The following is a 27,219-nucleotide window of genomic DNA, read 5'->3' as shown; positions in this document are numbered from 1 at the left end:
TTTGGAATGGGAACATTTAACCAATGCCTGTACCCCCACTGTATCTTGGAAGTAACTAACTTGTTCTTGGTTTCACAAGATGAGACTATGGATTTGGACTTTTGAGTTAATGCTGGAATGAATTAAGACTTCGGAGGATTGTTGGGAAGGCATGATTGGTTTTGGAATGTTAGGACATGAGATTTGGGAAAGGATGGGGCAGAATGATATGGTTTGGTTCTGTGTCCCCACCCAAATCTTATCTTGAATTGTAATCCAAATTGTAATCCCCGTGTGTTGAGGAAAGGACCTAATGGGAGGTGATTGGATGATGGGGTGGTTCCCCCATGCGCTTCTCGTGATAGTGAGTTCTCACGAGATCTGATGGTTTTATAAGTAGATGTTTCCACTGCTCTCACGCTTCTTGCCTGCCACCATGTAAGATGTGCTTGCTTTCCCTTAGTCCTGATTATAAGTTTCCTGAGGCCTCCTAACCATGCTTCCTGCTAAGCCTGCAGAACTGTGAGTCAATTAAACCTCTTTCCTTTATAAATTACCTAGTCTCAGGTTTTATCTTTATAGTAGTGTAAGAATGGACTAATACAGATATGGACAGTGAAGTCTGGACTGAGGAGGTCTCAAATGGAGATGAGGAACTTATTGGGAACTGGGATAAAAGTCACTCTTGTTCTGCTTTAGCAAAGAGACTGGTGGCATTATGCCCCTGCTCTAGAGATCTGTGGAACTTTGAACTTGACAGAGATGATTTAGGTTATCTGGCAAAAGAAATTTTTTTTTATAAGACAAGGTCTCACTCTGTCACCCAGGCTAGCATGCAGTTGCGTGATCTCAGTCACTGCAACCTCTGCTTCCCAGGCTCAAGCAATTCTCCAGCCTCAGCCTCCCAAGTAGCTGGGCCTACAGGTTCACACCATCACACAGAGCTAATTTTTATATTCTTTATAGAGAAAGGATTTTGCTGTGTTGCCCAGGCTGGTCTCAAACTCCTGAGCTCAAAGTGACCTACCCACCTTAGCCTCCCAAAGTGCTGAGATTATAGGCATGAGCCACCATGTCCGGCCAGGTGGAAGAAATTTCTAAGTAACAAAGCATTCAAGCTGTGGCCTGGCTGCTTCTAAAAGCTTATGCTCATTTGCATAAGCACTGAAATGAATTGAAATTTGAACTTATATTTAAAAGGAAGCAGAGCATGAAAGTGTGGAAAATTGCAGCCTGGCTATGTGGTAGAAAAGAAAAACTCATTTTCAGGGGGGGAATTTAAGCCCAAGCTGGCTGCAGAAATTTGCATAAGTAAAGAGGAGCCAAATGTTCATAGCCAAGATAATGGGGAAAATGCCTCCAGGGCATTTCAGAGACCTTCACGGCAGCCCCTCCCATCACAGGCCCAGAAATCTAGGAGGGAAAAATGGTTTCATGGGCTGGGCCTCAGTCCTCAGGCCTCACTGCCCTGTGCCACCTAAGGATACTGCTCCCTGCATTCCAGCCACTCCAGCTCCAGTTGTGGCTAAAAGAGCCCCAGATATGTCTCAGATCACTGCTCCAGAGGGTGCACACTGGAAGCTGCCAAGACTTCTATGTGATGTTAAGCCTGTAGGTGCACAAAGGGCAAGAGTTGAGGCTTGGAAGTGAAGTGACACAAGCACCCCTGTGGCCACCACCACTATGACTTTGTTGGGTCAGATGTGCAGCCAGAACAGCACTGGGTCTCACCCAAGGCCTGCTGTAACCAATCCCTTGCTACTGTCTGTGTTTACACAAGGTCCTGGGACTGTACAATTAGCAGGTGGAAAAGCCACCCAGGCCTGTGTTTTTTTTTTACTTCAGGAAGCAAGTTCCTCAAAACCCCAGGTGGGTCCAGAGATGCTCTCTGGGAGTTGAGGACTAGAGTCAAAAGCTTTAGCAGCCTACCTGGTGTTCTATTTTACTGCAGCTGAGCTGGGACTCAAACTACAAGATGCAATCTTTTTCACTATTCCCTCCCCTTTCCAAAGGCAGGGGAGCCTCACTCCATAGCCACCACCATCACATGCCACAAGGAGTACTGCCAGACTACTGGTAACGTTCCCTTAAGGCTCAAGGGCTCTTAAGTCAGCTGTGGTGAATGCTGCCTGGCCTGGGACTCACCCTTCAGTGGGCTCCCCTCCAGCCCAGGGCAGGTCCAGAAATGCCATCCAAGAATCCAGTCCTGGAATCAAGGACCTCAAGAGCCCACTTGGTGCTCTACTTCTCTGTGGCCATGCTGATACTTAAGGTAGAAGACAAACTCCCCTTTACTTTTCCCTCTGCTTTTTTCAAGCAGAAGGAGTTTCTCCCAATAGCCACCACAACTGGTAATGTGCTATGTCTCACCTGAAGCTGGGAAGTCTCAGAGGCTCACCCAAAATTCTTGACATAGTACCTGGGTATTGCTGCTGGTTATTCAGGGCTTAAGGGCTCTGTAGTTAGCAGGTGATGAATGCTTCCATGTCTGGGCCCTTTTCTTCAAGGCAGCAGGTTTCCTTCTGGCCCAGGATGTGTCTAGAAATGTTGTCCAAGAGCTAGGGCCTGAAACGGGGGCCTCATGACTCTGGCCAGTGCCCTATCCTGCTGTGGCTGAGCTGATATCCAAGTTGCAAAACCAGTCCTCCCCATTCTTCCCACTCCTCTCCTCAAGTGGAAGGAAGGACAACCAGGTGTCTTGCAAGCTGTGAAGTGTGATTTTAGAGGAGTGATGCCAGCTCTCCCCTAGCCACCCTGGCTGGTGTCTCAGTTGGTCACGTGTCCCCAACACCCCCCCTCCCCGCCAACCCAGTCCACTGACTCTGGGCCTAGTTCAGTGCTAGGACTTATCTTAGAGTTGCAGTCCTTATAGCCTATACTGCCTTTCAAGTTTACTTAGAGACATACAGCACTGTAGCCCCCAGTGGTGAGGTTTGCAGGTACTCAAGTACAGACTGCTGGGACTAGCAATTCCCCTCTGGCTAGGGCTTATTTAAATGCTCCCTCTATGGGCAAGTGTCAGCTGAGTTCAGTCTGATTTTCCTTTCTGCTTTAACAGGACAGCACTGAGTTTAATCCCTCCAATTGCTGTGCTCTCTCTCCCTCAGCATCCAGAGATGCTCTCTGCACCCCACTACAGTTGCCTGGGGCAGGAGTGGTGGTGTCGGGAATTCAAGACTGTTTTTTTCTATTTCTTCGGTCCTTCTTTCAGGGATACAAAGTGATATGAAGATAAAACCAGGTACTAGGAGTGCTCTCGTGATTTTTGGTTCTTATGAAGGTTTTTTTTTTTTTCTGTGTAGATAGTTGTTAAATTGGTGTTCTTGCAGGGGTGACAATCGGTAGAGCCTTCTGTTCCACCATATTGCTCCACCTCTGCTCCTGCTTTCACATTGGGTTATTTTTTAATTTTTTAAATTAATATACTTTATTTTTTGGAGAATTGTTAGGCTTACAGAAAAACTGAATAGAAAGTACAGGAAGCTTCCATTTACTTCCTGTCTCCCCTACCCACATTCTCCCCTATTATTAATATCTTGCATTGGTAGGTACAGTTGATACAATTGATGAATCAATATCAATACATTGTTACTAACTCAATTCATAGTTTACATTGAGGTTCACCCTTTGTGTTGTACATTTCTATGGATTTGAAAAACACATGGCATGTATCTACCATTGCAGCATAATACAGAATAGTTTCACTCCATAAAAATCCCGTGTGTGCCAGCTATTCATTCCATCTCTTTAACACTGCCCCCCCAACTCTGGAAGCCACTGATATTTTTAATCTCTATAGAATCACCTTTTACAACATTGGAAACATAAAAGTATGTCAGCTTTACACCTATTCAAGGATATCTTTGTTGCTTTCAATTTTTGAGTAAATCAGCTATAGATATATGTACACAGATTTTTGTGGACAAGTTTTCAATACATTTGTGTAAATACCTAGGAGTGTGATAACTGGATTATATGGTAAGACAATGTTTAGCTTAGTAAGAAACTGCCAAAATGCCTTCCAAATTGGCTGTATCATTTTGCATTCCCGCCAGCAATGAAGGAGAGAGTTTCTGTTGCTCCACAACCCTACCATCATTTCGTGTTGTTGGTGTTTTAGATTGTAGCTATTCTAATAAATTATGTGTGGTGGTATCTCGTTGAGGTTTTAATTTGCAATTCCCTAATGACATGTGATGTTGAGCATCCATAAATATGCTTATTTGTTATCTGTATATCTTCTTTGGTGAAGTATATGTTCAGATTTTTTACTTATTACTTAATGGGTTGTTTCTTCTTACTGTTGAGTTTTAAGAGTTCTATCTATATTCTGTTTCTATCTATATTCTATATTTGTTTCTGATTAAACAAATGTTTCATCAGATATGTGCTTTGCAAATATTTTCTTCCAGTTCATGGCTTGCCTTTCCATTCTCTTAACAGTGCCTTTTACAGAACTGAAGTTTTTCGTTTTAAAAAAGTCCAAATGATCATTTTGTTCATACAAGGAACATTCATGCTTTTTGTATGGTATATAAAACTCATTGCCAAACCCAAAGTCATATACGTTTTCTCCTATATTAGTTTCCAGAAGTTTTAAAGTTCTTTTAAAAAGTTATTTATTTATTTAATTGAAATGTTGTAATTGTATATATGTATGGGGTACAATTTAATGTTTTGATACATATCTATGTTGTATAATGATCCAATCTGGGTAGTCAGTGTATGTATCACCTCATGCATTTACATTCCTTAAGGTGAGAACCTTCAAAAGCCTCTCTTCTAGCTATTTTGTAGTATACAATATTTTAATGTCAACCATAGTCACGATACTGTGCAATAGAACACCAGAATTTACTCCTTCTATCTAATTGTAACTTCGTACCCATTGACCAACTTCTCCTATCCTCCTCTTTTCCTCCGTCTGAAGTCTTTGGTAACCACTGTTCTATTCTTTGCTTCTATGATATCAGCTTAAAAAAACAGATTCCATGTATGAGTGCGATCATGCAATGCTTGTCTTTTCTGTGTCTGGCTTATTTCATGTATCATGATCTCCTCCAGGTTCATTCATGTTGTCTCAAATCATAGGATTTCATTCCGTTTTATGGCTGAATAGTGTCCCATTGTGTATATATACCACATTTTCAATGTCCATTCATCCATTGATGGACACTTAGATATGTTTCATATCTTGGCTATTGTGAATAGTGCTGCAATAAACATGAGAGTGCAGATATCTCTTCAACATACTGATTTCCTTTATTCTGGGTATAAACTCAGCAGTGGGACTGTGAGGTCATATGGTAGTTGTATTTTTACTTTTTTTCTGAGGAACCTCCATACGATTTTCCATAATGGCTATACTACTTTACATTCCCACCAACAGCATATGAGTATTCTTTCTCTCTATCCTTGCCAGCATTTTAAAAAAATCTTTTTGATAATAGCCATCCTAGCTGAAGTGAGGCGTTATCTCCCTTTGGTTTTGATTTGCATTTCTCTGATGATTAGTGATGTTGAGCATTTTTTCATATACCTATTGACCATTTGTATATCTTCTTTTTAAAAATGTCTATTCAGGTCTTTTTGCCCTTTATTAGGTTGAGGTATTTGGTTTTTAGCTGTTGAATTGGTTAAGTTCTTTATATATTCTGTATATATTAACCTCTTGTCAGATAAATAGTCTTAAAATTTTTTTACATTCTGCAGGTTGTCTCCTCACTCTGTTAGTAGTTTCTTTTGTAGTGCAAAAGTATTTTAGTTTGATATAATCCCGTTTGTGTATCTTTGCTTTTTTTGCCTGCGCTTTTGAGGTCTTATTTTTCAAAATTCTTGAAAAATTCAGCCCAATATTGGGAAGCATTTTCTTTATGTTTTCTTCTACTAGTTTCATAGTTTTTGTGTTCTATATTTAAAATTTTAATCCATTTTAAGTTCATTTTTGTATATGGTGAGAGTTAGGGATCTGGTCTCATTCTTCTGCATATGAATATCCAATTTTGCTAGCATCATTTATTAAAGAGACTGTCTTTTCTCCAATGTGTGTCCTTGGCACCTTTGTCAAGGATCAGGGTTGTTGATTTGTTTCTGGGTTTTACATTCTATTCTATTGGTCTATGGATCAGTTTCTATGTCACAACCATGATGTTTTGGTTACAATAGCTTTGTAATATATTTTCAAGCCAGGTAGTGTGAGGCCTCCAGCTTCACACTCCAGTGGAATCTTTTATGATTTCACATAAATTTTATGGTTTGTTTTTTCTTTATCTGTGAAGAATGTCATTGGTATTTTGATAGGGATTGTATTAAATCTCATTGCTTTGGGTAGTATGGCCATTTTAAAAATATAAATTCTTCCAATCTATGAACACTTCTACTTATCTGTATCATCTTCAATTTCTTTCATCAAAGTTTTATAGTTTTCAGTGTAGAACTCTTTCACCTGCATGGTTATGTTTATTCCTAGGAGTTTGTTGTTGTTGTTGCGATTGTAAATAAAATTGTTTTCTTGATTTCTTTTTAAGATAGTTCACTATTAGCATATTGAAATGGTAATAATTTTTATGTTGATTTTGTAGCCTGTAACTTTTCACTGAATTTGTTTATTATTTCTAGAGGTTTTTTGGTGGAGTCTTTAGGGTTTTCTCTATACAAAATCAAGTCATCTGCAAACAGGACCAATTTGACTTCCTCTTTTCCAATTTGGATGCCTTTTACTTCTTTCTCTTACCTAATTGATCTGGCTAGGACTTCCAGTACAATACTGAAAGTGGGCCTTCTTATTTGGTTCCTGAGCTTTTCCCTGTTCACTATGATGTTCGCTGGGAGTTTGTCATATATGGTCTTTATTGTGTTTAGGTGCATAACTCTATACCTAATTTGTTGAGAAATTTTGTCATGAAAGGATGTTGAATCTTGTCAAATTATTTTCTGCATCTATTAAAATATCACATGGTTTCTGTCACTCTTTCTTGTAATGTGGTGTAGTGCATTTGTTGATTTGTGTATGCTAAATCATCTTGCAACACTGGCATTAATCCCACTTGATCATATTGAATAGTCTTTTTAATATGCTGTTGGATTTGGATTGCTAACACCTTAATAAGAATTTTTGCATGTACATCATCAAGGAGTTTTTGTTGACCTGTTGTTTTTGTTGTTGTTGCTGTGTTGTTGTTTGGTTTTGGAATCAGGGCAGTAGTGGCCTGGTAAAACTAGTTTGGCAATACTCCTTCCTTTTCAGTTTTCTGGAATAGTTTGAGGAGAATAGGCATTAGCTCTTCAAATGTTTGTAGAATTCAGCACTGAAGCCATTAGTTCCTGAGCTTTTCTTTGGTGAAAGACTTTTTATTACTGATTCAGTTTCCTCGCTCATGTATTACTGATTCAATTTCCTCACTCATCACTGGTCTGTTCAAATTTTCTATTTCTTCATAATTTAATGTTGGTAGGTGGTATCTGTCCAGGAATTGATCCCTTTCTTCTGTGTTATGAAATTTGTTGTCATAATAGTCTCTTATGACCCTTTGTATTCCTGTACTACCAGTTGTAACATCTCCTTTTCATCTGTATTTTATTTATTTCAGCCTTCTCTCTCTTTTTTTCTTAGTCTGGATAAAGGCTTTTGGATTTTGTTTTTTAAACCAGCTCTTCATTTCATTGATCTTTATTTTATTAGTCTTTTTTTGTTTGTTTCTTCTCTGAGCTTTATCATTTCCTTCCTTCTGCCAATTTTGAGTCTGGTTTGTTCCTGCCTATCTCTAGCCTAAGTCTTAAAGATTAAGAGCTTGTGAACAGAATATTGGCAGAAATATGGACAATAAAGGCCTTTCTGATGAGGTCTCAGATGGAAATGAGGAATATCTTATTAGAAACTGAAGGTAAGGTCATCCTTGTTATAAAGTGGCAATAAACTTGGCTGAATTATCCTCATGACAGAGGACGTTGTGGGAAAAATAATGAAAAAGCAATGAAGCAATGCCCTGGCCAGGCCTGGTGGCTCATGTTTATAATCCCAGCACTTTAAGAGCCTGAGGCAGAAGAATTTCTTGAGCCAGGAGTTCAAGACCAGCCTGAGCAATATAGTGAGACTTCGTCTCTACAAAAAACAAAACAATCAAATGATAGATAGATGGTAGATAGATAGACTACATATATACGGTATATATGTACACATGAATATATAGACAAAAATATTTTATTAATATTTTGCTTAGATATTTCTGTTATACACATACACACATACACACACACACACATATATATAAAAAAGACATATATAAAAAACAACAAAATAAAAGTAATACATAATATATATGTATAGACATCTGGCCATAGAAATATCTAAGCAAAATATTAATAAAATAATCTGTATGGCTTCTATCAACTGCTTAGAGTAAATGCTAGAAGAAAGAAAGAATTTAAAGACAGAGTTTATCACTAAAAGGGAAGCAGAGCATAAAGACTTAGAAAATTCTCAGCCTGGATTTTCCTCTCCATCTAAGACTCCTATAATGCACATGTTGTTTAGCTTGATGGTATTTCACTATTTCTTTATGTTCTGTGTACATTTCTTCATTCCTTCTTGTTTCTTCTACTGAGATCAGATAAGTTCAATTGTCCTATCTTCAAGTATTTTCAAGAAAAGAAGACTTTTTTCCTCTTTGAACAAATCTGCTGTTGAGCAACCCTACTACATTTTTCATTGTAGTTACTGTGCCTTTCCAATCCAGAATTTTCATTTATTCCCTTTTTGTAATTTTCTTTGTTAAAAATGCTCATTTTGTTCATATATTAGTTTTCTGATTCTTCTGGGTTGTTTTTATTTTTGTCCATGTTTTCCCTTAGCTCTTTGACTATACTTCAAACAGTTGTTTTATGGACTTAGTCTAGTAAGTCTGATGTCTAGGTTCTACTGGGGATGATTTCTGTCAATTATTTTGTTCTTTTGAATAAGCCATGTCTTACTGTTTCTTTGTATACTTTGTACTTTTTGTTGTTCATGACAATAGGGTATTTGATTATTATAATGTGGTAACTGAGAACATATTCTCATTCCTTCCGGTAATGCTTTTGAAAAGTTTAATTGTTGAAGGATATAAGGCATTTGTTTAGATATTTTTCCAAACAAATTTAGTCAAGACTGTCTGGTTGTGTATGCTCAGTAAAGATGCTGTTCCTTTAGCTTGCATTAACTAATGTTTTGGCAAAGGTTTCTTTAATTATTGGAGTATTTTGAAGATGGCATTTTCTTGATGTCTGTTTGTTTGTTTGTTGTAAAGCTTTGAAATTTTTTCCAAAGCTCTTACACAGTTGATTCAGATAGCTGAATTTCTAGGTTTTTTTCTTTTTCAATGTTTCTGTGGGGGAAGGAGAGCTTGCAATTTTCCAGCCTGATATTTTACTGATGTCACTTTCGCTTAAAACTTTTGAAAACATCTATGATTTCAAAAATAATACATACTAATTCATGAAAAGCCAGATGAGACACACAAAGATAGAACTAAATTCAAGAAGATTTTTAAAAGACTAAACACAATACACACACACACAAACGATTACTCAAACATAACTCATTTCTAGAACTTCTCTGTACCCCCAAACAGTCCTCTTCACATCATTGAAATAGTCTGCTAATTTATACAACATTGTGACTAGGGGGTTTCCTGGCTGTATCTTTTCAGTATCTGTGATATTATGATTTTATATATATACACACACACACACACACACACACACACACACACACATACACACATAGGTTTTCATCCATAGTTCCTGGCTTACAACGCCCACAACCTTGTTATAGTTTTGTTATAATTAATGTTGGAGTGCTTTAGGCCTCAGAAACAGACCTGAAGAAACAGAATCCCTCTCTCTCTCTCTGACCTTTTCCTGTCCTTTTTCACCTATCCAAGGCAGGACTAATCTGATTATGGGGCAGAAGACCCTCATTCCAGAGGGGGTCCTGCCCAATATCCTAAAGGAAGAATGATAAACACAGAGGCCAAGACTGAACAGACAGGCCTTGCTGGGTTTAAACCACGCAGTTTTTCCAATCACATTTCTGTGTGGTTGTCAATCATGCCTATGTAATGAAGCGTCCATACAAACTCAAAAGGGTAGGGTTCAGAGAGCTTCTGGATAGCTGGGCATGTGGGGGCTCCTTGATGATTGTGCACAAGGAGGGCATGGAAGCTCTGTGCCCCTTGCACCATACCTCACCCTATGCATCTCTTCTTCTGTATCCTATATAATACCCTTTATAATAACTGGGTAAGCGTAAGTGTTTTCCTGAGTTCCATTCCAACAAATTAACCAAACTGCAAAAAGGAGTCATGGGAACCCCAAATTGAAGCTTGTTGATCAGACGTTCTGGAGGCCTACACATGTGACTGGTAGCTGAAGCTGGGGACTGGACGCCTAACCTGGGGAATCTGACGCTATACCCAGGTAGATGGTGTCAGAATTGATTTGAAGGACACACACCTGGTATCTGCTGCTTGGTGTGTGTGAAAAAAAAAACAAAAACACTTTTGGTCACAGAAGTCTTCTTTAGTGTTGATTGTTGTTGCAGTGTGAGAGCAGAGGACAAAAACGGTTTGACAGTTTGCTGAAAACAGTACCTGAATATAAAAAGCAGCCTAATTATCTTTCTAATATCACTTCCCTCATGTCATCCCCATTCTTACAGATTTCAGTCAAAATTTCCCGTCATGTCAAATAATAAATGGATAACTAGATATTACTCCTCCCCAAAGGGCTCAACTCTTTTTATCTGTTCCTACTTTTCAATAATTCTTAATATACATATAATGTATAAATTAGTACATTTTATAATTCTTACCATTACAATTACTTTTATTCCTCTTTCTACTTTTATTACATTACTTTCTTCTAGAAATTATTTTTTTTTTATTGTGGCCAGTTTATTTCAGGCTGAGATCAACTCATTCTTGTACTTTTAAAGTATTTCCGACTGCACTGAATTTAAAACAAATCTTTCAATGTTGCACACATTTAAATATTAATATATTCTTCTTTTCTAAATATTACCTTGTATAAATCCTCCCAACTAAAAGGTATGACTCATAAGAGGAGAAAAATAAATGAGGTAAGCTGCTGTAGGTAACTTCCTTATACCAAATGGAGTCTGTTTTCATGCAATTCTATGTTAAAACTATTTTTGAAAAGGAAAGGGAGATGGTTTCTGAGATAATTTCATGATGTGCTAATTCTGGATTGAGTCAGAAAGAAGCTAAAGTCAGATCTTTTATAGAAAATTAACTGTTGAGGTGTACTTAGCTTATGATAAAATACACAGATTTTAAGGGTGCAGCTTGATGAGCTTTTATTTGAAATCACCATTGCAATCAAGATATTTGACTGATACTTTACCTTTTTCCAGAAAGGTCCTTTTATGCCCCATTCCCCTGCTCACATATCTAGAAACTAATAATTACATTTCTATTTCCATAGATTAATATGAAGTATCCTAGAACTTCATACAAATTAAAACATAAACTACTCCATTTGGTCTGGCTTCTTTGTCTCATAATTTCTTTGAAATTCAACCATGATCTTGCATGTTTCAGAAGTTTGTTCATGTTATAACAGAGGAGTATTTCAATGAATGAATATATCAGTTTGTTTATCCATTCACCTATCAAGGACTGGTTCTTGGTTTCCAGATTGTAGAATACATTTATGAATAATACTGCTATGAACATTCATAGACAAGACTATGTGGTAAGTTCCTAGGACTGGAATTGCTGGATCATAGCGTAGGTATATGTTTAACTTGATAAGAAATTATAGTTACACACCCTAATTTTTCTCATAACATTTTACTCTCCAGTCCATCCATTACCCTCAACTCCATTTGATTTCCATAACCTCTAAGTCTATCCTCAAAATTCTTTTAAGAAGTTTCTACTTTCCTTATCATTGTATACGCTTCCCTCTTTTAATTACATGTTGAATCCTTCCCTCATTTAGGTTTGAGAAAAATGTCCTTAAGTGTCATAAACTTGCATCAAACCCACTTACTCATCAAATCCCACTTATGACTTCCCTTAGAGGACAAGGGACATTTCAGCTCAGTTATACACTGCTATTCTCAATTCCTGCCATTTTTTTCTCTTCCTTTGCCCCCTGGCCTAGGTCTCCAGCTCACTGAAAACAGCCTCCCCTGATGAGCACACCATTGTTATGTAATAGCCTAACCCTTACCTCTCACCTATCAGGGGGTGCCAAGCCTGCAGACTCACTCTGCTTTCCTCATAACTGCCCTGAGGAGAAGGCTGAAGACTGAGGAGTCCTCTTCCTGCCTCCCATTTGACTGCCTTTTCTTTGGTCAAAGGCTTCCTTATTCATGGGACCTGCCTGGGTCCAGGACCCCTTGACAGGTGCTCTCTGGCTGCCTGTCCTCTGGGCACTCTTGTCCCAGGTCTATTGTTTTCATGACCCACCAGGATGGCGCTTCACTTCCTCAGAAATTGTGATCCCCAAGAAAGTGCCTCACAAGAGGGGTGGAATTGAGATGCCAGAGCAGCTCTCTTACAGCATGCGTTTCCGGGGCCGAAGACACGTGATTTACATGAAGCTCAAGAAGAACATGATGCCCAGACATTTACCTGTTTTTACTGATAATGACCAAGGGGCCATGCAGGAGAACTACCCTTTTGTCCCACAAGACTGTTACTATGACTGCTACCTGGAAGGGGTTCCTGGGTCTGTGGCCACATTGGACATCTGCCGTGGAGGTCTGCATGGCATGCTGCAGGTGGATGACTTGACTTACGAAATCAAACCCCTGGAGGCTTCTTCCAAATTTGAGCATGTAGTATCTCTGCTTGTGTCAGAAGAAAGACCAGGAGAGGTTAGTAGATGTAAGACCGAAGGGGAAGAGATAGATCAAGAATCTGAAAAGGTAAAACTGGCTGAAACTGCCAGAGCAGGCCACGTTTATTTGTGGAGGCATCATAGAAAAAACTTGAAACTTCACTACACGGTTACCCATGGATTATTCATGCGCAACCCTAATATGTCACACGTAATAGAGAATGTAGTGATTATTAACAGCATCATACATACCATTTTCAAACCAGTTTATTTAAATGTCTATGTACGTCTTTTGTGCATATGGAATCAAAAGGATGCAGTAAAATTAATTGGCAGGCCAGGCCACGTTGCTGTAGATCAGTTTGGTTTGTGGAAATATTACACGGTGTATCAAAAAATTTCACATGATACCTCAGTTGTTTTTACATCAGCTCGACTTGAAGACAGTGAGTGTTATGCCAACTTTGATGGAATATGCAACCCCAACTGGGGAGCAATGTTTGTGTATTTAATGAGGTATCACCTATTTAGGGGGGCATGTGTTACAGCACATGCACTAGGTCATAACATGGGCTTGAGACATGATTCTGTTGGTTGTTATTGTTTTCGACGAACCAACTGTCTCATGGCTCCTGTTCCTGATCTTAATGATATGATGAGCAATTGTTCTTATGAGGTAATTCAACACAAGTTTAATCAATGGGATCCTTGTCTGAGTCCTCCAAATGTTCCATACACTAATTTTCCATACGTAGCTCCTCGTTGTGGAGACAAGATCAAAAATCAGAGGGAAGAATGTGACTGTGGCTCCCTTAAAGACTGCGCCAGTGATAGATGTTGTGAGACCTCTTGTACCCTTTCTCTTGGCAGTGTTTGCAATACAGGACTTTGCTGCCATAAGTGTAAATATGCTGCCCCTGGAGTGGTTTGCAGAGACTTGGGTGGTATATGTGATCTACCGGAATACTGTGATGGGAAAAAGGAAGAGTGTCCAAATGACGTCTACATCCAGGATGGGACCCCATGTTCAGCAGTATCTGTTTGTATAAGAGGAAACTGCAGTGACCGTGATATGCAGTGTCAAGCCCTTTTTGGCTACCAAGTGAAAGACGGTTCCCCAGCGTGCTATCAAAAATTGAATAGGATTGGTAACTGATTTGGAAACTGTGGGGTTATTCTTCGGTGAGGGGGAAGTAGACCTTTTCCATGTGAAGAAGATGATGTTTTTTGTGGAATGTTGCACTGTAGCGGTGTCAGCCACATTCCCGGTGGAGGTGAGCACACTACATTTCGTAATATATTAGTATATGACATAAAAGAAGAAAAATGCTTTGGCTATGAAGCACACCAGGGGACAGACTTGCCAGAAATGGGGCTGGTAGTGGATGGTGCAACCTGTGGCCCAGGGAGCTACTGTCTTAAACACAATTGTACTTTTTATCAAGACCTGCATTTTGAGTGTGATCTTAAAACATGCAATTACAAAGGAGTATGTAACAACAAAAAACATTGTCACTGTCTGTATGGGTGGCAACCACCAGCATGTGAACTGAGAGGAAAAGGGGGTAGTATAGATAGTGGACCTCCACCTGACAAGCAATATCGTATTGCAGGCAGCACACTTGTAAATACAAACCGAGCACTAGTTTTAATGTGTATTCGTTACATCCTTTTTGTGGTTTCGCTTCTCTTTGGTGGCTTTTCACAAGCAATACAATTTTAGGGAAGAGAAAGAGAAAGAGCCCACACAATGGAGTAAATTACATTGACACTTACTGGGAGATATAATCAATAGTCACTCTGACAATTACATCATCTTTTAGCAATTCTGATGTCATCTTGAAATAAAATCACTTGGCAATTTAAAAAGGTTTGTGTGTTTAAATTTACTTAACACTTCATGTCTGGTCATATTCTCAGTACTTCTATAGATGATGGCAGAAACTCCTAGATTCACTAACAAGAGGACTTGTACTCATTTAAGATTTGAGGTCTAATGTTTTCTAGATACCCCTGTGGCAAATCCTGTTTGTACTAATATACATTTGCTTTGCTTTAACACTCTTAAGGTCTTTTTCTTTTTCTTATTTTTTGAGACAGGGTCTCACTCTGGCGCCCAGGCTGCCAGGCTGGAATGCAGTGGTGCAATCTTGGCTCACTGCAACCTCTGCCTCCTGAGTTCAAGCAATTCTCCTGCTTCAATCTCCTGAGTAGCTGGGATTACAGGCACACACCACCACGCCTGACTAATTTTTGTATTTTTAGGAGAGAGAGGGTTTCACCATGTTGGCCAGACTGGTCTCAAACTCCTGGCCTCAAGTGATTCACCTGCCTCGGCCTCCCAAAGTGCTGGGATTACAGGCGTTAGCCACCGCACCCAGCCTTAAGGTCTTTTTCTGATTGGTTACATTTGAGATGTTTGTTATTTGTCCATTTTATTGTTAGTGTTAAACAAATAAACATAAAAGGCTACTTTGGCAGTTATACAGTAGGAAGATTTTAAAAATCTTTTGTGTCATAGGCACCTTGAATTTCAACAGTGGTTCTACCAACTGCTGATTATGTGATTATAGGCAGTCTTAATATTTCAGAGTTTCAAGGTCCACATTTTACATTCCCAGTTGAAATGTACTTTTCCAAAGCATTGTGACAATCAAAAGAAAGCACTTAGAAAAGCCTGAAACATTTTCGGCACTTGGTACCTGCTGTCTGCTATCATTTTCATTATTCTCAGTATTTCTGTATTGTGTTAAGTCTGGGGAATCCCATATGTAGTTTCTCTGGCTTTTTGTCTTTACCGTTAAACTATTACAGAAAGGGTCATTAGTCACTGATAAATCACTTCTCAATTTCTCTGGAAATTAAAGGTATGGGACATCATATTTTAAATCTCCAGGAATTGCCTAAGCCCAGCCTATCTATAAATTACAGGATGGAACTGACAGTCTGATAAATGTACAGACACAAAATCTTACCTAAAGGGAAACAGGAAGAATCACTTCAGAAATAGTGCACTAAGGTCGGGCACAGTGACTCATGGCTATAATCCCAGCAATTTCGGGGCCTGAGGTGGGAGGATTCCTCGAGGCCAGGAGTTTGAGACCAACCTGGGCAACATTGTGAGAATCTGTCTCTATAAACTATCAAAAAAAAAAAAAATACCCAGGCATGTTGGCATACACCTGCAGTCCTAGCAATTCAGGAGTCTGAGGAGGGAGGATCAGTTCAAGACCAGCCTGGGCAACATAGTGAGACCTTGTCAACACAAAATATAAAGAAATTGGCTAGGCATGGTGTCACGTGCCTGTGGTCCTAGCTACTCAGGAGGCTGAGGCAGGAAGATCACTTGAGGCCAGGAGTTCAAGACCAACCTGGGCAAGATAGCAAGACCCTGTCTCTAAAAAAAATTTAAAAATCATCCAGGTGTGATAGTGTATCTCTATAGATCCAGCTTCTTGGGAGGCTGAGGCAGGAGGATCACTTGAGACCAGGAGCTGGAGGTTACAGTGAGTCATGATCCTACCACTGCACTCCAGCTGAGTGAAAGAGTGACACACTGTGTGTGTGTGTGTGTGTCTGGGTGTGTTTTAAAAACTTTTCCCTTGTTTTTAAGGCTTGTCATATCCAACAAGAGGTGATGTTCCAGGTCAAATAATAAGAGGGAGCTGGAGATGTGGAAGAAAAGAAGCAAGGGGGATTTTAAGAAGATAGGGATCGGGATAGAAGGGAGGTGAGAATCAGAAGCATAAACTGAGGTAGACAGAAGGGAGGAGGCCTTTGGGAAAGGAAGACCATGGAAGTTGTTGAAAACAGGACTCAAGACCAGAGACTGTTCAAAATATTTCTTTTCTTGGTTTCTTCATACCAATTAAAGTAAGTTATTCATGGAGTGTCAGCTATTCTGCTACCCTTTTCTTCTAAGGTGACACAAAAATGCACAAGTTCGACATGCCCCAAGTAACCAAAGGCAGTGCATTTCAAATTTATACCTGATGAAATCACGCCACTTAAGAATTTAACAGATCGATCAACACTGCACCAGACCATATGTCTACACAGATCTGGCCGGGTGTTTGGGTTGAATAGGAGTTTCCATAGTAGAAGAAATTTGAGATAATAGAAGAGTCTTGTCCCACCTTAGGAAAGTTGCCTAAACTCTGCACATCTAAAGAACTCTGAAAGACGGAAGGAAAATGCTGACTTCAGTCTGACAAAAGGGTACCTAGAAAAAAGTCAAAGCATGCAACCACCATGCTCGGAAAGAAAGTCAGGTGATGGGATGATCTGTGCGGCAAACCACCGTGACAGTGTTCACCTATGTAACGAACCTGCATGCCCTATCCTGCACATGTACCACTGACCTTAAAATAAAAGTTGGAAATCAAGAATAAAAATTTAAATGAGGGAAAAAAAGAAAAGAATCAGAGACCAAGAGCAGGGCTTATCTCTCCACCCAAGAATATATATATATATATATATATATATATCACTTGAGACCAGTTATTTTTAAGTGACTCAGACAGAGGTTAAAGGCTTTATTCAATTGAACTACATGAGGGAGTACCTGAAGACCAGGTGATATCACAAGTGAAGCAGGGTCAAGGTTTTTACAAGATGGGAATGTTTTGGGTAGCTGTCCTTGTCCTTTCAATTTTACCATCAGTGTTCACCTTAACCAAAACTCATAGATGGAGACTATTCGTATTTCCTTGTCCCTTCTTTGGAGTCTAATAACCAACAGAACAATAATTCTGAGAACTGTCTTTACAAACCTTGTGGGTTTTTGGATAGCCATGGGCTGTGAGAGGTATATAGTTTTTTGTTGTTGTTGTTGTTGTTTTTTAAAGGGTTGTGGAGAGGGCGCTGGGCATGGTTGCTCATGCCTGTAATCCTGGTACTTTGGGAGGCCAAGGTGGGAGGAATGCTTGAGCCCAGGACTTTGAGACCAGCTTGGGCAACATAGCAAGACCCCATCTTTATAACATTAATTTTATTTTAACTTTAAAAAAATAAAGAGAAGAAGGAAAAAGAAAAAGGTCAAAAGTGGGAGTCAGGGAGGACCCAGAGCACTTGCTATAATGTTTGTTTTAAATCTTTTGCACCTTCATCCCAGGAGGTCAACACTGCTGCACATATCCATTCACAGTTACCATTGCGTTGGGTGGTTCCCAGTGGCTCCCAAGTGAATCCCCTAGTTTCTCCATATAATCCTCCATGCCTCTACTGGGGCTCAGCAGCCTTACCTCCCCCTGCTATCCAGGGTCAATTACTCCTGCCAAAATGACTCTTCTTTTTACCTGCTTGTCCTTGAACAGAAGATGTCCCAGATGCCCTCAGGGCAGCTTGCAGGTCTGTGGAACTTATACTGGGTCCCCTGGCAAAGATGCATTCTCTTTGTGGACCAGGACCTGCCTAGAGAACAGATAGTTGCAGAGAGGGAAGCAGATCAGTGGATCATCAAGTGTGATGATAAGTGAGGCCACCCAGCTTCTCTTCCTTGGTCCTGGGCCCCATATATTCTTTCTATTGCATATACAACACCTTGTAGGAATCTCTGACTTAATATACACAATGCATTGTGAAGGCTGGCACTCAATTCTATTCTTTCAGAATATTGTTTCTGAGCTGGCACTCTGGCCCTGCCTTCTGCAGGCCATTCTAAGCAGTCTAGAAGAATAGATGCTACTAAATATTTGATATATGATACAAACAATATAATTCATTGCTACATACCATTCTTGCACCTCATACACTAAAGAGTGAATGAATCCTCTATTCATATGCCAAGTTGCATGAGATTCCATGCTTAAAGATCCCACAATCCATATACCCCCAGTAGTGATGCTGGCTCAAGTTCTGCAGACAATATCATAACTAGAATATGTATATTTTCTTGTGTGAACTAATCACTGGCCCTCCCAGGATAAAAGGTGCACAAAGTAGTCAATGTCTCACTAATCTGCTCTTTGGTTTCCTCGAAGAATAGTACCTTCCCAGAAACTCAGCCTTGATCTGTGTCACTGGCAAGTTGGACATTCATGGCAGAAGTGTCTTGATTAATTCTCTTGGCAAGTGGGAGTCCATGCTATTGAGTCCAATGTACCTGTATCTCTGCCACCATGGCCACTTGTTTGTGTGCCCCGTGAAGAACTCATATATATAGATATCCTCTCAAGAGTGTGAATACCGAAAATAATGGCTAAAGCAGAAAGCTTTTTTACCTTTAGAAAAAGAACAATACATTTGTGAAGAAATGACAAAAGGATCTAAGCTAGGGACAGTGAATTCCAGGGAAGTCACTAGGAGATATATTGGTAGGGAGGAGGAGTTATAAAGCTAGGGAGAGATAAGAGTTACTTTATTTGTAGAGGTCTATTGAAGCAACAATTTCCAATCTTTGGGGATAGGGTTATTTTCTTGTCCTGGTACAGGGAAGGCATCTTTCTCCATGGAATTTTCTTTTTTTATTATACTTTAAGTTTTAGGGTACATGTGCACAATGTGCAGGTTAGTTACATAGGTATACATGTGCCATACTGGTGCACTGCACCCACTAACTCGTCATCTAGCATTAGGTATATCCCCAATGCTATCCCTCCTCCCTCCCCCTACCCCACAACAGTCCCCAGAGTGTGATGTTCCTCTTCCTGTGTCCATGTGTTCTCATTGTTCAATTCCCACCTATGAGTGAGAATATGCAGTGTTTGGTTTTTTGTTCTTGTGATAGTTTACTGAGAATGATAATTTCCAATTTCATCCATGTCCCTACAAAGGACATGAACTCATCATTTTTTATGGCTGCATAGTATTCCATGGTGTATATGTGCCACATTTTCTTAATCCAGTCTATCATTGTTGGACATTTGGGTTAGTTCCAAGTCTTTGCTATTGTGAATAGTGCCGCAATAAACACACATGTGCATGTGTCTTTATAGCAGCATGATTTATAGTCCTTTGGGTATATACCCAGTAATGGGACTGCTGGGTCAAATGGTATTTCTAGTTCTAGATCCCTGAGGAATTGCCACACTGACTTCCACAAGGGTTGAACTAGTTTACAGTCCCACCAACAGTGTAAAAGTGTTCCTATTTCTCCACATCCTCTCCAGCACCTGTTGTTTCCTGACTTTTTAATGATTGCCATTCTAACTGGGGTGAGATGGTATCTCACTGTGGTTTTGATTTGCATTTCTCTGATGGCCAGTGATGGTGAGCGTTTTTTCATGTGTTTTTTTTTTTGCTGCATAAATGTCTTCTTTTGAGAAGTGTCTGTTCATGTCCTTCACCCGCTTTTTGATGGGGTTGTTTGTTTTTTTCTTGTAAATTTGTTTGAGTTCATTGTAGATTCTGGATATTAGCCCTTTGTCAGATGAGTAGGTTGCGAAAATTTTCTCCCATTTTGTAGGTTGCCTGTTCACTCTGATGGTAGTTTCTTTATGGCTTGCTATATGTGGGAAAAGGCAGGTCAGATAGTCACTTCTGGAAATAGTTTCCCAAGTGCTTTGAGCTTTGAAGTAATCAATATACTAATTTGGCATATTTTAGAGAAGCAAACTTTTAACTCCTTTATTTTCCCTGTCTGAAACTTCCCTAACAGTTTCAAATTGAAAGCTGAGTTAGTGTTTGTGGAGAGAAGAGTTGTGTTAGTAGCTGAGTGGCAAGGGGTCTGAAAAGGGTTAGAAGAACACAGATTAGAAGGAGAATTAATAAGCAGAAAAGAACAACTCTAAACACATTTACCCATACTGCATTCAACCAGTCTCCTGTCACTGGCCATGGGTCAGTCCAGTTGAATGGTTTAGCCTCATTTATAAGATGAAGAGTGTTTATTTTGTCTTTCAAATAGTTCAGATTAGATTCTATTTGTCCCTAGTGATTTACACATAAGCAGGGTTCCTCACCAATGATTGCTCAAGCTCCTCCTTCTTGGGCTGTCATTGTATCAGGACATGGTGATTCTGAAGTACAACAGAGGCTAAACTGTTAACTTCTGATTGAAGTCTTCTCAGTGCTTGCATAGTAATACTGACTCCTGTTCTATTAGTATGGAAACATTGAGAATTGCCCTTTCCCTCTCATAAGTTCCAAAGCCTGGGAAAATGGATCTCAGCATGGAAAGGAACTTAGAATTGTGACATATAAGTGGATTTTCTATAAAATCTCATTTAGTACGCGTGTGTGGCACTACTTTATAAACGAAGGAGCCCAAGTTTATAATTTGGCTGGCATTGAAGGAGGAGTACCTGGTGGCAAAGGCGTTAGGTATCTGAGTCCCCATCGTTCTGACCATGTAGGTGGGAACCCTTCATAGACCTTGTCACCACACAAGATAAAAAGACCAGTGTGGTTCACAAATAACGTCAGAGTGAAACTCGTGACCCTACAGATTGGGGTTTGTTGTGCTTTGTCTTCCGTCATATTGGCATCTGTGTATCTGTATGTGCCCCTGTCAATCCGAAGGAGTAGAATAGATTGCAGAATATCAATTTAGTTTGGTTTTGGGAGCTATAGGGCTTGATTTTGTCACCTGGCCAAGTTATTCCACGTTTTTTGAATACTCACCATGCTATCACCATGTAATCTTTGGTGCCTATCAGTCTAATGAGAGGAGCAAGCGAGCGAATCCAAGTTGCACAGGGCTGACTTCTGGGCCATCCATAACATGTGGTGATGTGGCAAGTGTTTGTACCATAAGAGTCAGTGTCAGGACCATTTGTGACCTTTGTGAGAGGCTTATATGTGTCATCTGTGGCATCAAGTCACAGGGTTTGATTGTACTACTGCCTTGGGAAGTTACCTATGAAAGGTCCTGCACCATCTCTGCTTTCAGTACAAAGGGAAAAATTCCTTTCTAATGTCTTTACCTAAACAAATGACAGTCCTCAACCTTCTATACAGGTGTCCAACTCACCAGAAAGAGAAGTAGTGTGACGTTGTTTTCTTTTCATGGAAGCCATACCTTTTCATGCGTCCGTGCTCCAGACTTGACCCACCAGGCATTTGCATCAGCAGGAACAAAAATAAGTTCAGATAATTTTGCATAATCTAGATGCTGATATACCCAGCAATCAGATGGCTTAGTTCACGTGGCCAGGGTTTGGAAAACTCATGCAAAGCGATGTCAGTTCTGTGCCTAAACTGTTAAGAAAACAGTAAGGGTTAATAACAATAAGACACAGTTTGAAAGAAAGTCCATAGTGGAGGATCACAGGGAGAATTGAATAGACTGAGACAGTCTCCAGTCAGCTTTTTCAATAGGTGCTCAAAGAACAAAGAAGACTTTGTGAAGAAAAGAATAGAGTTTTTTGAAGTTTTCTTTGGGGGGAAAGTAGAGAGACCCAGTTCCTGTTATACTAACAATGTACAGCCTCACTTGGGCCCCAACACCACAGAGAAGTTCCATGAGGACTGGGGAAGCTGTCATGCTCATTCACACAACATTTCTCATCAGTTGAGAGTTGTTTTCACATGCGTTAACTCCTTCTTGCTTCCAGCCTGCTCCATGAATGGGCTGAGCTCACCCCCGTAAAGTAGAATGCCATTAGTGTACATAGTTGTCATCAGTACTACAGACAACCTCAAGGTTCAGCCTAAGAGGATACAGGCAGGTACCACTAGAATCTGCTGTACCATGCTTTCCAGCCCTAAACACCTTTACTTTTACTCTCATTTCCCTAGGATTGTATTTTCCAAATAAACCATTTAGATTTATTCCTTGCTTCAGCATATTTTGTCTAAGGAACCTGGGTGCAGTAGATGCTGAAAGCCCACCCTACATCTTCTTGTCCCACTTGAGTTCACTTGCAGCCACAGTAGACAGTCTCCATGCTCTGAGAGTTTACTACTTCACGTGCTTATATCTCAGATATTCCTTTCCTTACAGCTTTCTCCTGAACCATGGAGTATTAATCAAAGGTGTGTTTCACATGACTTCTCAGAAAGCCCACAGGGATGACTCCAGTAGTACACAGAGAAAAGTTGTTCATTAGTCTACCCTGTTTTGTGCTTCTCCAGAAAACTAACTCCACCTAAATCCTGTCTCTGGGTCTGCTTTTTGGGCAATCCAAATTAATACAGGAGGTAAGACTCTATGCTTGTTATAAAAGGGTTAATTCTACCCACCAATCCTGATATAATTGACTGATATAGCTGTAATTAATTCAATGAATATAAAATAACTGTGCAGCTTTTCTTAAAATAAGAATATTGCAAAATGCACTGCTTCTTGTAAAAATTTACAAGTAAAATAAGGTGACTCTAACAAATTAACTTTAAAATACAATACAGGATACCAATTTACCAGCAAAGCAGTGATAAAGGATTTATTCTATGAAGTGTATCAGGACAACAGGCTACCCATTTGGAAAAGTATACAATTAGATACCTATCTCATTCCTTATAGCAAAATAAATTCCACAATTAAGCATAAGAGCTGAAACCAACATAATCCCAGAAAAGTAATCTCAAGCAGAAATACAAAACTCAGCAAATATAAAAGAACATTAGGCTGACAAATTTTACTGTAATCAACTTCAATGGCTTTTTACCATAAAGCTTTTCAAAAAAGAACCAATAAACTGGAGCAGCTATCTTTTGTCTCCATATGGATGTGTACTCTTACAACATGTGGAGCTTTCTCTGATTTGACCAGATTGTATTCTTGATTCACTCCTCCCTCCTTGTATGGCTCCAGTAGCTGTCCTCTGCTTCTTTTTGCTAGCACATTGTTGGACCCTCTCCATCTCTAATTCCTAGAGGACATCAAATCATAAAGGGGTGACCACAAAGTGACGGGGCACACAAGTGGAACACTTACCATTTCATAAGGAATGCTTCTACGAAGATATAACATTTAACCTCTATTGAGAGAAAATAGGAGTTTTCCAGGGCAAGGGAGTAGGGGCAGGGTGGTAAACAGCATTTTGGGAATGGGGATTTCATGTACAAATATGCAGAGAATGACACAGCCAAATATATTCTAAACATGAAATAGATAGAAGATGCAAAGTTGGCAAAGCATAATGAAAAATGATATGCAAAAAGTATTTTGACTCAATTTACAGAGTGCCATTCAGAAGTTAACTGATCAATACAAAGGGTATCTGACTCACTCTGTGTTTTCAAGAGACAGGCTTTCCAAAAACACTGAGAATAGGCGGAGAAGATACATTGGGGGAAGAAAAGACCAGCAAAGTGCGCCAGGTACAAACAGCAGCATTTTAAATATTCAAAGTTTAATTTTGAGCAAGAGCCCCAGTAGTTTAAAAAAGAGGATCAGAATGACATCCCAAGGTATCAAAATATTATTTTTACTTTTCGTAATTTCATTTATTTAATACTCCATTCAGATTCATGATTTCATTTAAGTATTTATTGTGTAGTAAGCACTGTGCACTGTTCCGGCTATCGAGGATACAATGATGAGCATCACAGATGAAAACAACCTCGCCCTCATGGAGATTATATTTTGGTATGTGAAGCAAGCAAATGCTCCAAAAGGATATCCAAACTGCCAAATTAAGACAAAGAGCTAGGAAGCACACAGGGAGCAAGATCAGGAGATTTCATCAGATAACAATCTGTTTATACTTAACAAAAATTCACTTATTTCTCTCTTTTGGTTACCAAATAAAACCAAAAAGTTGGGTGGGACAAATATTATTATCACCCCTACCCCTTTTCAGATTTTGAAGCAGAACATCAGAAAATTTAAGTAATTTTCCCACATTGATAAATGTCAATAGAGAGGTAAGCCTCACCCCTGGACACTCAGGCAGACACATCTCATACATTTCCCATAAGTCATCTCTATGCACAAGAAACACAACAAGGACTAAAGGGAGGGAAGGATGTAGCTTTATTTGCTGCTTAAAACAATGAACAATAGATAGAAACATGTTAAGAATAACTTGAACTTAATGACAATGTTTGTGGTACTAATGTAAGGGAAGATCTTTGCAGCTTTCTGGAAATGGTCAGAAATGTGCTCAGTTTCAGGGATGTACTAACGTTTACTGCCAAGAGACTAAAGTGTACTAATGCATGGAATATTAAGTTAGAGACATTTTCTTAACCTGATGAATGAGCCTTAGTTTCTCTGGGACCAGAACATTGTCGTAGATACATAAGAAGCCCGACACTAAACAGGAAAATCAAAACAGACAAAGAAGGAATCACAATCAGCGGCAAAAAAACTCTTCTCTTTGCAGATGCTGGGCCACTGTCAATACTGCCCCCATAGCCTCTGTGCTGGCAGTAGGGCGGGGACCACCCATAGCCACAGTGGCAGTGATGTTTGTTATTGCAGATCCCCTTCATATTGCAGGTCTCAGGAAGGCAGACATGTGACAAGACAGACAGACTGACACACTTCTTGTGGATGCAGATCTTTCCTGGGCCACACACAGTACCATCTTTTACTTCACCAATGTCAGATATGTTCATCCTTAAATGATAGTCAATACCCCAGCAGGTGACACCATTGATATGAGTGTGCTGCAAAGTAAAATGATCTTGGAGAAGAGGAATGTCTCTCACATTCTCACATTGAACTCTCCCACAAAAGACATCAGAGATATGACATTTTAGGTATGTTGTGCCATTTATACCACAGTGACCAAAACGGTTTCCCTGAGAGTTGATTTCTTTATAGCAATTCTCAGATGCACTTTTTGCATCTTTACCAAAAATCTCCCTGCAATGCTGGTCACGGTTATTACACCTCTTTTGATAGCAGTAGGCACTGTCACTACAGGGGATCCCGTCCTGCACATATCTATCTTCTGGACACTGATGAGATGTTCCATTGCACCATTCTGGAAGGTCACATTCATTGACCTCTTGTCTACAGAGTTCCCCTGATGGCATGAACTTGCAGTCTTTGCAACAAAGCCCAAAAGCACAGGCAGCCCCAGGCCTTAGAGTGCAGTTCAACAGACAACAGGCATCTTGTTCACACTGCTGTACAGATCCACAGTCACACTGCTCTTCTCTTTCAACCACACCATTCCCACAGCGCTTTAGCGTAAAGATTTCCCCCAATCTTGGAGGATTATGCAGACATGATCCCTGGTTTAAGGTGGTCTTCATAAAATCAGCGTAACTGCAATTGGTGAACTTCTCTGCTGGCACTCTAAAAGTATTCATGATGCAACCTCTTTCCCCACAAAAACAGAATTCTTCATCATGCTGCATACCCAACGTATGACCTAACTCATGGGCCACAGTGTTGGCAAAAAGAGACCAGGTATCTCCTTGAAAATTGTCAACTCCACAATCAATAGGTGGATGACATATTCCTGCAACGTAGGCTAGGCCAAGTATACTTATAAGTGAATTTTTAATGAACATATGTGCAGCATCATGCTGTAGCTGGGAAAGACTGATTTGTTTCCATTGAGAGAAATCGTTCAGGACCTGTTCTATGCTTGTCATTGGGAAAACATTTCCTTGATTCCAAATTTCAATTCCAATCAAAATTATATAAGTACCTAACTGCTTATACATGGAATCCACTATGTTGACAACAAGAAATACATCCTCTTGCACCTTTGAGATGTTGCTTTGAGAGTAAATGAAGAAATCATGGTTCACCACAACAACTAGCTCCAGAAACCATGCATGAGTCCACCAGTCACCAGCAGATTTTGGTTCCAGAGCTAAGTTCTCAGCCTCTTCAAATTCCAACTGTTGGTGTGCTACTTCCTTCTCTGTTAAGCCACATCTCATAGCTGGGAATTGTGTCTCATTACTGTTTATCTTATAAACCAGGTGTTCAAATGTGGCAGAGTGCCTGATGGGTTCAATTTCATAAGTGAGGCCACTTATTTTTAATACTCCTCGAAAGCCCCCAAAACAAGCACTGAACACAACCAGAGACTCAGGGGCCCCCTCCACGTAACCATGATAGTAACAGTCATCTGGGATGAAGAGCTGATCCTCCAGGAGTGCACGCTCATCTGTATAGGTGAACACTGGGAGGTGTCTAGAAAGTAAGAGCTTCTTGACCCTCACATGAACGACGTGTTTCTGGCCCCCAAACCGCAGACTATAGGAGAGCCATCCAGGAGCCTTTGCACTTCTGCCCCTGCTGATCACCTTCAAGGGGATCACCACTTCTGGGGAACTGAAATGATGGGAGAGCCCAGCCTGACAGTGGCCAGAAATGGACAAAAACACCCCAAGCCAGAGTAGCAGAAGAGTGACCCTGATGTACACTAGGATCCCATCCACTGCCATTATGAAGCTGTCGTTATGGAGCCATCTGTCCAGAGCAGAAGAGGACAAGGTGTGAGGCACTGCTGGTCTGGCTCCTCCCTCTAAGCTGCTCAGGATGCAGGGCTGACCCTATGGATCTGTGTCCTGGCAGAGTTAGATCAGAACTGCAGTGCTGGA

General features: G+C 39.9%; 2 protein-coding genes across 4 annotated transcripts in view; one reads left to right on the top strand and one right to left on the bottom strand.

The window, feature by feature from the left end:
* Positions 1–11,047: 11,047 nt before the first annotated feature.
* LOC129012082 (disintegrin and metalloproteinase domain-containing protein 20-like) lies at positions 11,048–16,494 on the top strand. 2 transcript variants are annotated; one of them, XM_063651745.1, is made up of 2 exons: positions 11,048–12,862; positions 16,439–16,494. In XM_063651745.1, the coding sequence occupies exons 1-2, from the start codon at positions 12,356–12,358 to the stop codon at positions 16,478–16,480; spliced, it is 549 nt and encodes a 182-aa protein (XP_063507815.1). In that variant the 5' UTR covers positions 11,048–12,355; the 3' UTR covers positions 16,481–16,494. The 2 variants fall into 2 exon arrangements, with proteins under 2 accessions (XP_063507815.1, XP_054303364.2); XM_054447389.2 differs by lacking the exon at positions 16,439–16,494 and having other exon boundaries at positions 11,048–14,694.
* An 8,165-nt stretch (positions 16,495–24,659) lies between these two features.
* Positions 24,660–27,219, bottom strand: part of ADAM21 (ADAM metallopeptidase domain 21) — a 41,658-nt gene continuing 39,098 nt past the window's right edge. For both annotated transcript variants that reach the window (XM_054447387.2, XM_054447388.2), the window contains exon 2: positions 24,660–27,214. In XM_054447387.2, coding sequence (XP_054303362.1) covers positions 24,895–27,063 — 2,169 coding nt within the window. In that variant the 5' untranslated portion in view covers positions 27,064–27,214 and the 3' untranslated portion in view covers positions 24,660–24,894. The remainder of the gene's footprint in view (positions 27,215–27,219) is intronic.

The sequence above is a fragment of the Pongo pygmaeus genome, chromosome 15 (genome assembly GCF_028885625.2).
Source record: "Pongo pygmaeus isolate AG05252 chromosome 15, NHGRI_mPonPyg2-v2.0_pri, whole genome shotgun sequence".
Taxonomy (NCBI): Eukaryota; Metazoa; Chordata; class Mammalia; order Primates; family Hominidae; genus Pongo; species Pongo pygmaeus.
Note: the sequence above shows the minus strand (reverse complement) of the source record. Positions and strands in the feature narration are given on the sequence as shown.

What these genes read in the sequence shown, in the direction of transcription:
- LOC129012082 (XM_054447389.2), top strand. Translation starts at nt 12,356, where the DNA reads ATGGGACCTGCCTGGGTCCAGGACCCCTTGACAGGTGCTCTCTGGCTG.